Source organism: Mandrillus leucophaeus, unplaced genomic scaffold (assembly GCF_000951045.1).
Source record: "Mandrillus leucophaeus isolate KB7577 unplaced genomic scaffold, Mleu.le_1.0 Scaffold296, whole genome shotgun sequence".
Classification (NCBI taxonomy): Eukaryota; Metazoa; Chordata; class Mammalia; order Primates; family Cercopithecidae; genus Mandrillus; species Mandrillus leucophaeus.
Genome location: NW_012103098.1, coordinates 1,335,141 through 1,347,650, shown reverse-complemented (window position 1 = coordinate 1,347,650; position 12,510 = coordinate 1,335,141). Strand labels below are relative to the sequence as shown.

General features: G+C 47.9%; 1 protein-coding gene across 4 annotated transcripts in view; it reads left to right on the top strand.

The window, feature by feature from the left end:
- The window catches only part of CACNA1D (calcium channel, voltage-dependent, L type, alpha 1D subunit), a 326,299-nt gene that overhangs the window by 292,642 nt on the left and 21,147 nt on the right, over positions 1 to 12,510 (top strand). For all 4 annotated transcript variants that reach the window (XM_011986180.1, XM_011986179.1, XM_011986182.1 and 1 more), the window contains 3 exons: positions 194 to 296; positions 1,726 to 1,827; positions 6,940 to 7,070. In XM_011986180.1, the coding sequence (XP_011841570.1) occupies positions 194 to 296; positions 1,726 to 1,827; positions 6,940 to 7,070 (336 nt within the window). The remainder of the gene's footprint in view (positions 1 to 193; positions 297 to 1,725; positions 1,828 to 6,939; positions 7,071 to 12,510) is intronic.

Below are 12,510 nucleotides of genomic sequence, written 5' to 3'. Positions count from 1 at the left end.
ACTGGGCATCTCGTGGCCCAGTCAACTTGAAACATAAATTAACCATCATATGCGTACCCCCAAATGGCTGTTGAATTGAATTGAGGGTTGACTAGAAAAGAGATGAGTGATAAATGGAAAATAAACATCCAGAGGGATATGGCTGTGGTCACTTATTTCCTTTCTACAAAGAAACTTTCCTTTCTTTTTACAGAGATTAGTTGCCATGAACATGCCTCTCAACAGTGACGGGACAGTCATGTTTAATGCAACCCTATTTGCTTTGGTTCGAACAGCTCTTAAGATCAAGACCGAAGGTAAGCATTCCCTGCCAGCAAGACAAGATGGCAGGAAAGGAAAGAGACAGCACATCCCATCTTGCCTTCCTCATCTGGGCCTTTTCTTGGCCAAGGGGAGGCCCTGGGGAAGGGGCTGGCAGGTAGAATGGAGATGTCCATGCCGGGCTGGCCGGCTGGCTCCTGCCTCCTGTTTCCTCATCCTTTATCTCCTTCCTTTATGCTTCACTTTGTCCCAGAATGTTTTGAGTTGACTCATACTACTGCTTACTACATAGCAGGGGAAACAGGCAGTGTATCGGGGCAGAGACAGAGCCATCACAAATGAACTCACTCCAGCCATCCCTAACTGGTTGTATGACCTGCAATGAGGGATGTCACTGGTCAGAGCTGTAGTTTCTTTCCTTATAACAAGGAAGTAAATACAGGGATGTCCAGGAGGTCCTGAGATGAAATGAGGTGATGTCTGCAAAAGCTCCTTTGTAGTGCCTAGCACATAGTCAGCACTTAGAAATATAGAAGTATCTTCCCAGCTGAGAGACCAAACCAGCATGGCCTTCACAGCCATGCTCAGCCCTGGTCAAATCCTGGTAAAACAGGCACTAGAGTGTGGCCATTGGAGCTGGCTCAGTGGCGACTTCGCAGGTGGAATGGAAAGCAGATTGCAACAGGCTGAGGAGTGACCAGGAGATGGGGGGAGGTGGGAGGTGGAGACCTCAAGGAGAGCTCACTCTCTGAGGCACTGGTGGAGGAGAGGAAAGAGGAGGCAGCAAGGGACTCATGCTGAGTGCAGGCAGGTGACTTCTTACAACCCTAGAGCCCAGGGAGATGCAATCCAGCAAAGCCAGCCTCTTTCAGCCTAACAGGGGCGCCTTGTGGCATGCTTGTCTGTACCTGGCCCCAGGCCAGCATTGTTAAGGGCTCCAGAAGGCAAAATGGTCCTCTATGCTGACATGTTAGTTGAAAAGACAAGTGCAAGCTCATATAATAAAAGGCCAAGGTTATGTTGTATGGATGAGTACATATAGTAGGAATTGAGAGTCTTATTTGGGTGAAATTTAGGCTGGATCTTCAAGAAAGGAGGTATGATTTGGAAGAACCTGTGAAAGAGCGGAAGGCAAAGGCATTCTGGGTTAGGAACAATGGAAAGCAAATAGCAGGTGTCAGTTGTGGGAGGGCAGGATGGAATCAGAGTGGAACAGGCCTTGAATCTCAGGGTGAACCATGTTTGTTCCCATGGTGGAGGGACTTCCCACTGGGAAGGCATGATCTCTATTGCTGAACATAAGAAGTGTGTTTGCCCCCGGCTGGGGAGAGCCTGGTGGGAGGGGAGCCCCATCCGAGGGCAGTATGTTCATCCAGGTCAGGCCGGGACGAGGCTGTGCAAACAGACGAGGAGCTGGGGAACAGGAACGAAGCTGGCTTTTCCCCTTTTGTTTTTTGAATCCAGGGAACCTGGAGCAAGCTAATGAAGAACTTCGGGCTGTGATAAAGAAGATTTGGAAGAAAACCAGCATGAAATTACTTGACCAAGTTGTCCCTCCAGCTGGTGGTCAGTGCAATCTATTTCCTAAGTAGTCCTTGGCCAGTGCTTTGGTTTTAATGCTAGTGTCTCCAGAAAGTCCAGAGAGAGAGTTTGCAAAATGCTTTATGTATCAGTTAGAGCATTAAGGCCAACTGATAAAGAAAGCCCTTTGGCCATTTGGTGTGGTTATTTGGGGTTTAATATGAAGAACATTCCAGACAAAGGAGAGGCTCCAGTGAAAAGCAAACCAAAACTCACATGGCTGGTTTTGCAGGGATTTCCTTTTTGGTGGAGGAATTAATGTTTGAGGACAAGATTGTGATCTCAAAGTGAAAAGCCTATATTTTTTGTCCAAAATGAAATACTCAAAAGTAGTTTCCAATTACCCTTCAGTATATTGTTGAAAATGTCCCATGAAAAATAGATAGCTTTCAGGAAATTGTATTTTTAAAATGTTCTTATCAAGACTGAATTTACTACCATAATTACCAAAAATGCCCTTTTAACTAACATGCATGCTTATTTCCTTTCGTTATTTATCACAAAATAACTAACCTTCTTCGAATTTTTATATATATAAAAACCATCTATATATATACACACATACAGTATATATATATGTATATGTATATATATGTATATATGCATATTGGTTTTGCATTTTTATTTAAGTACCTGTGAACTTAGACGTTGAGATGGTTGTTTTTGACTGTTCTGTTTCCAAGTTTTAAAGGTGCAGGATCTGTTCACCCAGTAGCACCACACCAGCATTCTAGCATCCTTGAGCCATGGGCATGTGATGAGCCTTTGGTGTGTTTCGTGACCAACCGAACGTTTATAGTGTCACTGCCCCCACAGCTTTCGAGACTGGTCTGGCTCAGGTCTGATAGCTGACTTGGGACCCGGGCCACCCCTGAGAAGTTGATGAGCTCTGGCTCTTGGGGTGCAGACAGAGCAGCATGCCAGCCAGCTCTGCTCCTTAGCATGAAGCGAGGAGCAGCGTGAGCTTTTGTTGCTGAAGGGGTTACCTGTAGCTGGCACGGCCACCGGCTCAAAGCTGGGGAAGACGGTCCAGAAAGACATGATAAAAGGAAAACAAATGAACCACAATAACAAAACAAAAAACCCTCCCACCTAGAGAACCCTGGCTTCCCCCAGGAGAACTGATACTGCACATTTAAAACAACTCTTTGGTTTTCATTCTTTTCTTTGTAGCTGCACATCCAAGAGCTGGCATGGCTTAGATGAAATGCTTTTGAAAAACTGTTGTAACAATATGCTTGAGGTTTTTCTGCAGCCTCCATTTCTTTCACCTCGCAGTCTTTCAGAATATTCTGAAGCAATTCTGTTTTAGGGTGGTGGCATGGAATCAGAGTTATCTCTTGCCAACTGTATTCCCCTACATTGTTTCTTGAAATACAGATGCATGCTTCAGAATAGCGGGCTATGCCTGTCTATGTAAACCTTCCCCTGCCAGCCGAGGACCCTGCTCCTCCCTTGCTCCACCTCACATCTCTCTTGGAACACCACCTTCATCACAACCAGCCGAACTCCCACGTTAATGCCCATCCTTGTGAAATGCCCTTGGAGGGTGTCATTTGCATTACTATGAAACTTCATTTCTTTTCATTTTACCAAAAGAAAAGTCCAGAATTTAGCTCATCACTGAAGCTCCCTTCCTTTGAAAAGCTGATCAACTTTTAGCTTTATCAGACTTCTAGTAGAGTGGAAATCTTCTTCTTTCTTGGTCCAATAACTGGACTTAGCCTTTTCTATTTCTTAAAATGGATTGGAGTTTAGGATGACAAGTTTTAATCTATTCCACAACAGCAGTGAGAGGCAGTGTGAAGCACAAGAAGAGAGAAGTGGGGCCTTAGGAGGAGACGGAAGGCTCTGCAAGCTCCCTGCCTTTGTTGAGTGATGTGCCCAGTGCGGGGCTTATCCGGGCTGAATCTCATATGAGCGCTGTGGCCACCAAGGAAGTTCAGAAGGTAGTGGCCATCAGGCTTTGGTGCATAGACTCTGGAAGAGTTGCTGGACAGGCTTTGCTCTCCACATTCATCATTTGTCTTTCCTCTTTTATCTTCCAGTAGACCCATGTCCCCAATCTTTCCTGCATCGTAGCACACTTAGAAAAGGATATTTGCATACCCCCCTGGGGCAACAGATGTGGAGTTCTTGAGGCTGAGGGCCTCAGCATCCCCTACACCATCACCTGGTCAAGAAGCAGGAGACTGGGTAAGGCCAGCCTCCACTCCAGGTGGCTGCGACTGGCAGGTGTGGTGTGCTCAGGAAGTCCCTTTTAGCCGTGGTGATAGAGCTGAGTAGGATGCTTGTCTTAGGTGGGTTTGCTGGTGTGCCGTGAGGCGTGACCCAGCTCCTCGTGAGCCCGATGATCAAATCAGGAATGAACTGTGGATCTGTGGGCACATGTCAGGCTTGCTTCACTCCCAGTGGCCCGGGGGCCTCGGCTGCCCCCTCGCCATCAGTGCTGAGCTGCCTCATCTCTGCCTCTCAGCTCAGGTTCTCACCTCTGCTCTTCAGCCTTCCTCTGCCATCTTGTGGGTCCTTCCCCTTCATTTCAGAAGTTCTCTCTCCTCCCCAGGACTCTCCTCCATCCTTGACCTGGATCCTTTGCTCCTTTGCCCTGAAGAGCACACTGAGCTGCCTCCATTGCCTTCTTTTCAGTCCGGAGCCCAGACAGCCTCCTTGTATTCATTCCTTCTCTTCCTTCCTGTTCTGTCCTGCTGTAGCTTTGACTTTTCTTGTTCTTAGGAACTCTTCCTTGGGCCTAGTCTTCTAATTAGCTCAGTGTCTCAATGGAGAAGATGAAGTGACCCTTCAGTTTTCTCCTGTAGAGCCCTGGATGGGTCTGCCTCTGCTCTGGAGGCTGAAGGGAGATCAGAGTTAGGCCTGCATTTGCGGGAAGCATCAGGGTGGAATGAGGTGTGGATCTTCTGCAGGTAGAGCCAGGGCTTTTTCTGGGCCCCACAGAGAAGACTGAGAGCCCTGGACTACAGAGGAAGGCTGTGGCATGGCAGGACACCGGAGACCATCTCTGGGGTCCCTGGAGGCACTAGCTAGACAACAGTGTGTCCACCTTTTGTGTGCAGCCTGGGACAGGGATACATTTGCATGGTGTGAGAGGCAGCTCTGAAGAAACCGGCAGCCATTGTGGCTGGAGACGGCCATCTCTGGAGAGGTGGTGTGAAGGATAGGACCCCAGGCTCGAGGGGCACTCTGTCCTGTGTTAAGGTCCCAGCTAGACTGAGCTGGGCAAGTCATTTGGCCTCTCTCCATCTGTTGACAGGGGCGTGGTGAGCAGATCCACCATGTCAGAGTTGTGAAGAGGCCGTGAGACCCACATGGAATTCTTCTTACACAGGGCTTGGCACCTATAGGTGTCCAACAGTAGGGGCTGGCTAGAGCTAGAGCTGATATTCCAAACACACCCTGAGCCAATAGGGAGGCTGGAGAGTACAGCAAGGGGTGAAATACCAGGACCTGAGTGTTCTCTGCTTACCTCCTTGCCTTCTTGCCTATGGACCTTGCATCATTAGACAAGCCGAGACTGATTAGGGACTGTGTTTTACATGCTACTCAGAGCCTTTGGCTTACCTGGGTGGCCCTACACCACTCCAGGACTATCTTGGCTTGGGTTTAGAAGGAACAGAACACTTCTCCAGGCCAGACCACCTGAGACAGCCTTCTCACACAGTAACACTCAGTGGCTTCTGACAGGGAGGACTGGAGAGGCAGCCCAAAAAGGCCCGGGCATCTCCAGTGGGGACCACAAGATGTTGGCAGCACCTCCTGGATGGGCACTAAAGTGAAGCCCACCTCGGGTGCATTAGTGAAGGATGATGCTTCTCCACGTCCCCCAGCCCATCAAGCTCCAGGATCCCTATGAATGGATGCCACTGTCGGCACATTTTAAAATAAGGGTGACTCTGAGGCTCATCATCATCAAGTGCCCAGCACTTAGGACAGCCCAAGCCAGGCAGCTGAGTGCTTTACCTGCTTCCTCCCACATAATCCTCATGGCTCCTCTGAGAGGCTTATCCCCACTTTACAGATGAGAATATAAGCTCAGAGAGGTTGAGCCCCCTGCCCTCAGATCAGCATGTAGCTCTTGCAAGGGCAGTCTGGCCTAAAAGCCAGCTGCTCTGCAGCCTTCGGACCAGCAGCCATTCCTCCTTCAGCCTCTGCAAGTCGTGGTCAGTGGACCGCCAGGCCCCACATGGCCCCACACACATGGGATGGGGTACTAAAGTGGTCGTAAGCTTTACCCCCAAGAGACACAGCACACTCAAGATTTGGTGGCAAGCAGCCCGTGGGAGAGCCGTGGGGCGCATTTACATGTCCAAAGTGGTTTACCATGAGACAGCCAGAGCCTCTATTCTGCCTCATGCATCACCTTTAAAGTCATCAGCAGAGTTCTGATTCCCCAACCATACATGTTGGAGGTTGTTTCTGAACAAAGCAAAAATAAGCCCAGCTCAACTTTGAGGTTGGTTGGAGCTGTCACTACAGTGCAGAAAATGAGCTGTTCAGAATTACAAACCAAGAAATGGTTACGGAGCTTATTGGTGGAGAATGTGGGGCGGGGAGCTCATGAAAATCTGAATTTGCAGTCACTTTTCTAAACCTTCCTCTCCTTCTGAGCGTGTATGTCACCTTTCTAGGTCTCTATCTTGAGACATCGGGATTTGGATGGTTAATTGCCCTTGATAAGTTTATGGTAGTTATACATGCAAATCCCTATGCACAGGGGTGAAATGTGGCCCGTGAAGCCTCCTTTTGTTTTGTAATTTTTATTTTGAGTAAATAACCAAGACAGCATTTCATAGTGTTACTAATATGCTGCTCTATTAAACTCATAACAAATATATTATTTTCTGCAACCTCGAATATCAGTTCATTTAACTGACACTAATTTTGAGCCTTAGTTGCTTTGCAAAACCTTGCTTTTTGCTGGTTTGAGACTCCTCTGTTATATGCTGAGACCTCGGTGCCTTCTGCGCCATACTGCCCGCCCGCCCCACTCTGCCCCTGCCCCTGCCCCAGCCAGAAGCAAGTGTTTAGGCTCTTGGTCTAATGTGCTGATTCGGGAGAGCTCTGTCTGGTCTCTCCGTTTAGATGATGAGGTAACCGTGGGGAAGTTCTATGCCACTTTCCTGATACAGGACTACTTTAGGAAATTCAAGAAACGGAAAGAACAAGGACTGGTGGGAAAGTACCCTGCGAAGAACACCACAATTGCCCTACAGGTGAATTGTTGTCTCATTTTGTTTTCTCTCTTCACTAACGATTTTACGAGCTTATTTGAAATACTAGAGAGCTGCCTATTCATGGTTGAGCAGTACCACAAGGATTTTGTTTAAACTGAGATACTGCACACTCCCCCAAATGTGGACTAGCCATTTCTGGGCCACAAGGTAAGTGCTTCCCTCCCCGCTGCCTTCCCCATGGAGCCCTGCACCTGCCACCTCCCACGTGGCAGGGCTGCCAGGACGGAGAGGAGCGAGTGCTGCCCTCGCACCCCAGCCCCGCCAGGCAGTGCCCTCCAAGCAGGCACCCACCTTCCCCACAGCCCTGGGCTCCAGGGTTCTGGCTGCCCAGTGAATGAACAGCTTTCCATCTGAACGCAAGTGCTTTGTTTTGTTTCTGTTTGTTTCTTACCCCACTGCTTGTTGGTTTTTGGTCCATTTCAGTAACATCCATCACCTCCTAGTATGTACTCTGTGTGTGTGTGTGTGTGTGTGTGTGTGTGTGTGTGTGTGTGTGTGGTGTGTCTGTCTCTGTGTGTTGTCTCCTGACGGCCAGAAGGCCAGCTGTGCACATGCTATGCTCTCGTGCCCCGGCCAGCCTCTGGGCCCTCTCCCTCCTCCACCTGGGCCGTGCTCCAGGCTCCTAGAGTGTGGATGTGGCTTTCGGGAACCTCTAGTACCAGCCAGGGTCCTTGCATGTGAGGAATGTAGAATCCTAGGGAAGCCCAAAACTCTGGGATGGGAAGCAGGTATGTGGAGGGGCAAAGAAGGCACGATGAGGACCAGCAGGAAGAGGGGCTAGGAAGGTGGTCTGTGAGTGCCGTGGATGAAGGAGGCAGGGCAAAGAGGGAGAAGATGCTAGGGACAGGGAACAAGGAACCACAGAGGCTGACAAACAATCTGAAACAACTGACCTCTGCTGCCCAGAGTGCTCGGAATCCATCATGGATAGGATAAAGACTTTTTAAAAATCTATTTACGCCACAGTTTTATGCCCCTGTTCTCAGCATGTGTTAAATTTGGCCTTGTGGGTATTGATAAGGTTCAACATGGAAGAGTCCTTCGCTCTTTTCCAGGGAAAAATGCCCAGCATTGTTGTGTGTTCAAAGTGATGGTAACAGCCAAAATGAGGGCTTATCTTTGATCTTGCTGAGAGAGAGAATATGAATATGAATATGAAAGTGAATGAGTGAATGACAAACATGAGCTGTGTGTGTATCTCATGGGTTAGTAGATGGCCTTGTGTGACAGTGACCTGCTGATTCATGGTGAAACCTCTGCTCTACCCAGACAGCTACAGGGGCTGGGGAAAGAGGTATATGAGGGTTGGCAGGTGGACCATGAATCCGACTGAAGACAATGATCTTACGCCTCTGATCACGTATCCTAAAGGTAGCTGAGGGAATCACAGGCTCAGTCACACAGCCCGTTGGCATCTCAGGTGGTAGGATTTACAGATGAAGCTTTCTCACTTCCAAACAATCCAGTTTGTAAAAGTGACAGCCCTCCTCCTGGTCTGCAGCTTACAGCTAGCCTCAGAGAGAGAAGGCAAACTGCAGAGATGTTTGCAGATTGGAAGAAGTCTCCGGTCCATCCCTCCTTGAGGACAGTGTGGCCAGGTTGGATGCCCGGAGAGGGAGTGATGAACATGCTTCTGCAGGCTTGTCCTTAACGGAGCCCCCTGCCCAGAAGACGAGACTGGTTAGATGGTTTAGTTCCATTTCCCACTGCCCTGGGCTTGTAGGGAATTGCTTATTTTTCTGGGAACCTAATTGGGACCAGAACTTGATAACTTTTCTGGAGGGGGGAACATAGTCTGTCATCGATGGTTGATGTCCTAATTTACAGCAAGCAAATTAGCTAGGTACCATAAGAATCTTGCATTTTCTGTAAGAGGTATGGGTGGCCACTTGGATGCAGGGTCATTTTTACTTTTTCTGAACCCCCAAGACTTCCCAATTAGACAATTTCAGCACTTTCTCTAGTGGCTGGAAATAGTGTTTTGATGTTTTAAGACATGCACAAACAACGCACAGCTAAGTCATTACCAGGTTTCACGTCTGGGATTTTCTGAGTCCTAAGTTGAAGGGTCAAATGGCATGAATTACAGTGGCAGGTTGTGGGTTGAAAGACTCTCTTGCTTTGTGTTGCAATAATGTTGAGGGTTTCTCCTAAACGTTTTTCATTTTATTGTTTATAGAGTTTCATTTTATTGATGAAATGCAAACATTTCCAGTTAGATGATACCAACATATTTTTGCATGGCTCCATTGGGAGCTGAAGCATCGTCTGTAATTTATGTTGAGAATGCAGCCTGGAAAATTAAGTTGTGTTCATAATCTTAACAAAGAAACTGAAAATGTACTTGATTCTGAAACATTAAACATAAGACATTTTTTTTTGTCTCCTTGAAGGATAATTCTAATTGCATTTTGGCTTCCTGTACTGTAGAAATGGCTGTGAGTGTGATGTGTTACCCCATGTTTAATTAACATGGGGAGGCTTTCCTTTCTGCGTGATGAAATACCGGGTGACAATGTAGCAGTTAGGAAAATTTGGTGGGACCGCAGTGGGAGAGTTGTACCACCAGTGTAACTAGGACAAGGACACAGCCTCGGGAAGCCTGCCCCAAGAGTGGGCGTGGCCTGTTGAGATGGGGGATGGCTTGCCTCCTCCCACGGCAGGGTGCCCCATGGCTGACAGACTGCGTGTTAATGGAAAGTGGAGCGTGGCCATCGCAGTGTGAGCGCAGAAGTGCGGACCTAGGCATGTGCGTGCTTGTGCTGCGTAGGGTGCAGTCTGTCTGAACAGCTTCCAGGACGAGCCCAAGACCTCTGCGCCCCCACCCCCAGAGAATGTTTTTTCAAGGACACACATACGCACTGTGGTTTTGAACCCTGTGGGCTCCATCTGATCTCCCTGTGTTCAGACCAACTGCAATGCTGCCTCCCACATGAAGGGGAATGGCTTGAGCTCCTGGATCCATGTGTGGGAAGGAGCTCGGCATCCGGTGTCTTCTGGCCTCTGTGGTCTGAATGAGTGTGCAGTTTCCATCCTTCCATCCATCTTCATCATTAAAACCAACCTTCTCTCCAGCCCCTCTACAGAGGGAACCAGAGAGAAGCTGCATCAGGTCTTTTTTAATTTCCTCTTGCGCATCTCCTACATGCCATGTTCACTTTGGGTTGACTCAGCATTCGCTCGTCATCCATTGTTGCTACATCCGAGTGACCTACGAGTTTCCACCAGGGGCAAATAAATAAAGGAACACAGCCATGCAGCCATGAAAATTCTCAGTCCCCTTCCCAGCAGACAGCAATGCATGCTGAATGTCCCATCAGACCTTCTAGATGAGGACATCTGTGCAAGTTACAGACACTCTTTAGTCCAGTGTCTTGTGGATGAGAAAAAGACCCCTAAGTGGGAAAAGTTTTGTTCATTTCTCTTTCTTTTAACATTCAAGAATTTCCTTTCTGCAAAAGACACGCACTCCAGTGGAATCCGAGGACACTATGTCCCCCACTCATCCCAGCTGGGAGCCTTTCCATCCCCATCGTAGGAAAGCTTTGGAGGGATAGTCCTTTTGCCTGTTTGGAAGTTTGGTTTAAGGAGGAGACCATTATTTCTAGCTATAAAGAATTAGGTTGTTAGGTTGAATAATTGTAAAGCCTGTGCCCAAGCCACCAGTTCGTGATGCAGGTGGTTGAGGGGAGATGTGGGTGGTATGTAAGAAACAAAGGACTCTCAGCCCCTGATGTGCCCCATGTGGTCTTCTTAGGGAGGCTTGATGCGTAAAGACAGAAGAAAATGGGATTCTCCATAGAGATTTAATCTGTAGAAGATTAAAACACCTGTTGCCTGGTCACCTTAGTCTAAAAAGGAGTGGAGTTTTGTTTTGTTATTTTTTTAAAGCATGATTCTACCTGAAGCCATCAAAAGGCTCTTTTTAAATTTTTTTCTTTTTTTAATCTAAGAGGAGAACAGATGCTAACAGATGAGATTTCACTGGCTGATTCGTTTGTTTCAGATGCTTGAACGGATGCTTTAGAATTTTCTGCCTGAGCTACGGCACCAAGCTGGTTAGTCGGAAGGCGTTTGTGGCTAAGGCCTTGAAAGGGAAAAGTCTCAAGTGGGCTTATTTCTACTGAAACAGCATTTCGGAAGAAATGCAGGAAAAAGCAGACCCAAGGCCCCAGGGAGACCCCTTCCAAGCAAAGCACTCCTCCGGAAGGTGGAAGCGGGGCCGTGGCTCATCTGCGGAGCCAGGGCTGCCTGTCGCGGACGTTGCTCACGGTGGTTCTTTTTCGTGAAAGGGATCGTACAAGTCTTAACAGTTTTCCCTTCCAAGCAGAGACTCAGAGAAAGGGAAAGAGTGAGAGAGAGCAAAGGAGGGGAGCAGCTGCCCCACAGAGAAATGAAATGAACACAACTTCCTGATGCTGGCCAGTAAAACAAAAAAATAAAAATAAAAATAAAAAGATTAAGCAGACCTGCCTAAGGTGGGCATCTGACTCCATTCCAAAGTCCTGCATCCCTAGTTTGCCCGAACTCCCAAAGACTGGCAGGCCCCTCGGCGCTGAGCTGACAGAGTTCCTTTTGTATGCCAGTCCACCATGACCTCCTGAGCGTCCGGCCCTGCTCTCTGCAGTGACCCAGTCCAGAATGCAGTGAGAAGTGGACAGGCCAGGAAGCTCAGATACACCCATTGAAACTAACACATACACCCCGCATGCCAAACTCAATCCAGGCAACACCTCAGGTTCCATCTTAACGTGTCCACAGGAAACACCACCACACCCAAACCTCATCTAACATTGTCCGTCTTTAATTCGTGGTCAGAGCCAGTCTGGGGATGCCTCTTTGGAAGCAGTGTGGTCTAGTTTCAAGGACACTGGGAGTCAGGGAACCTGGGTTCTAGTCCCAGTTTCAGCTTTCACTTGCTGCGTGACCTTGGGCAAGACACTTAACCTCTCTGTGCCTCAGTTTCCCCCATCTGTAAAATGGGGTTAATGTCGACCTACCTCACAGGGCTGTTGTGAGGAATAGCTAAGTGATTGTAAAGCACTTTGAACGTATAATTGCTTATTATTAAGACTACAACAATAATAATATCATATGCCTGTTTACTACCAGAACTTTAAGAAAGTCTTGTTTTCCTTTGATCTCTTTTCTGTTCTGTACCATACTTACCCATTGAGAAGGAGAACTCCCCCCTTTTAAAGATATCTAGGCAGTGCACAAAGATGTCAACAAAGGTAACTCTGCAGGTTGCATTTTCACATCTTAAGAATAGCAGATTTTTGCCCAAGATGTTGGTTGATGAGGGTGTCTGGTCTAGAATTCTCAGCTGATTCCAAATGGTGGTTGGAGTCTGTACATCTGATGCTGAGCCCAAGACACCCCAAGTGGCCAGTTGGGATTTTAAGATCAACATTCAAAA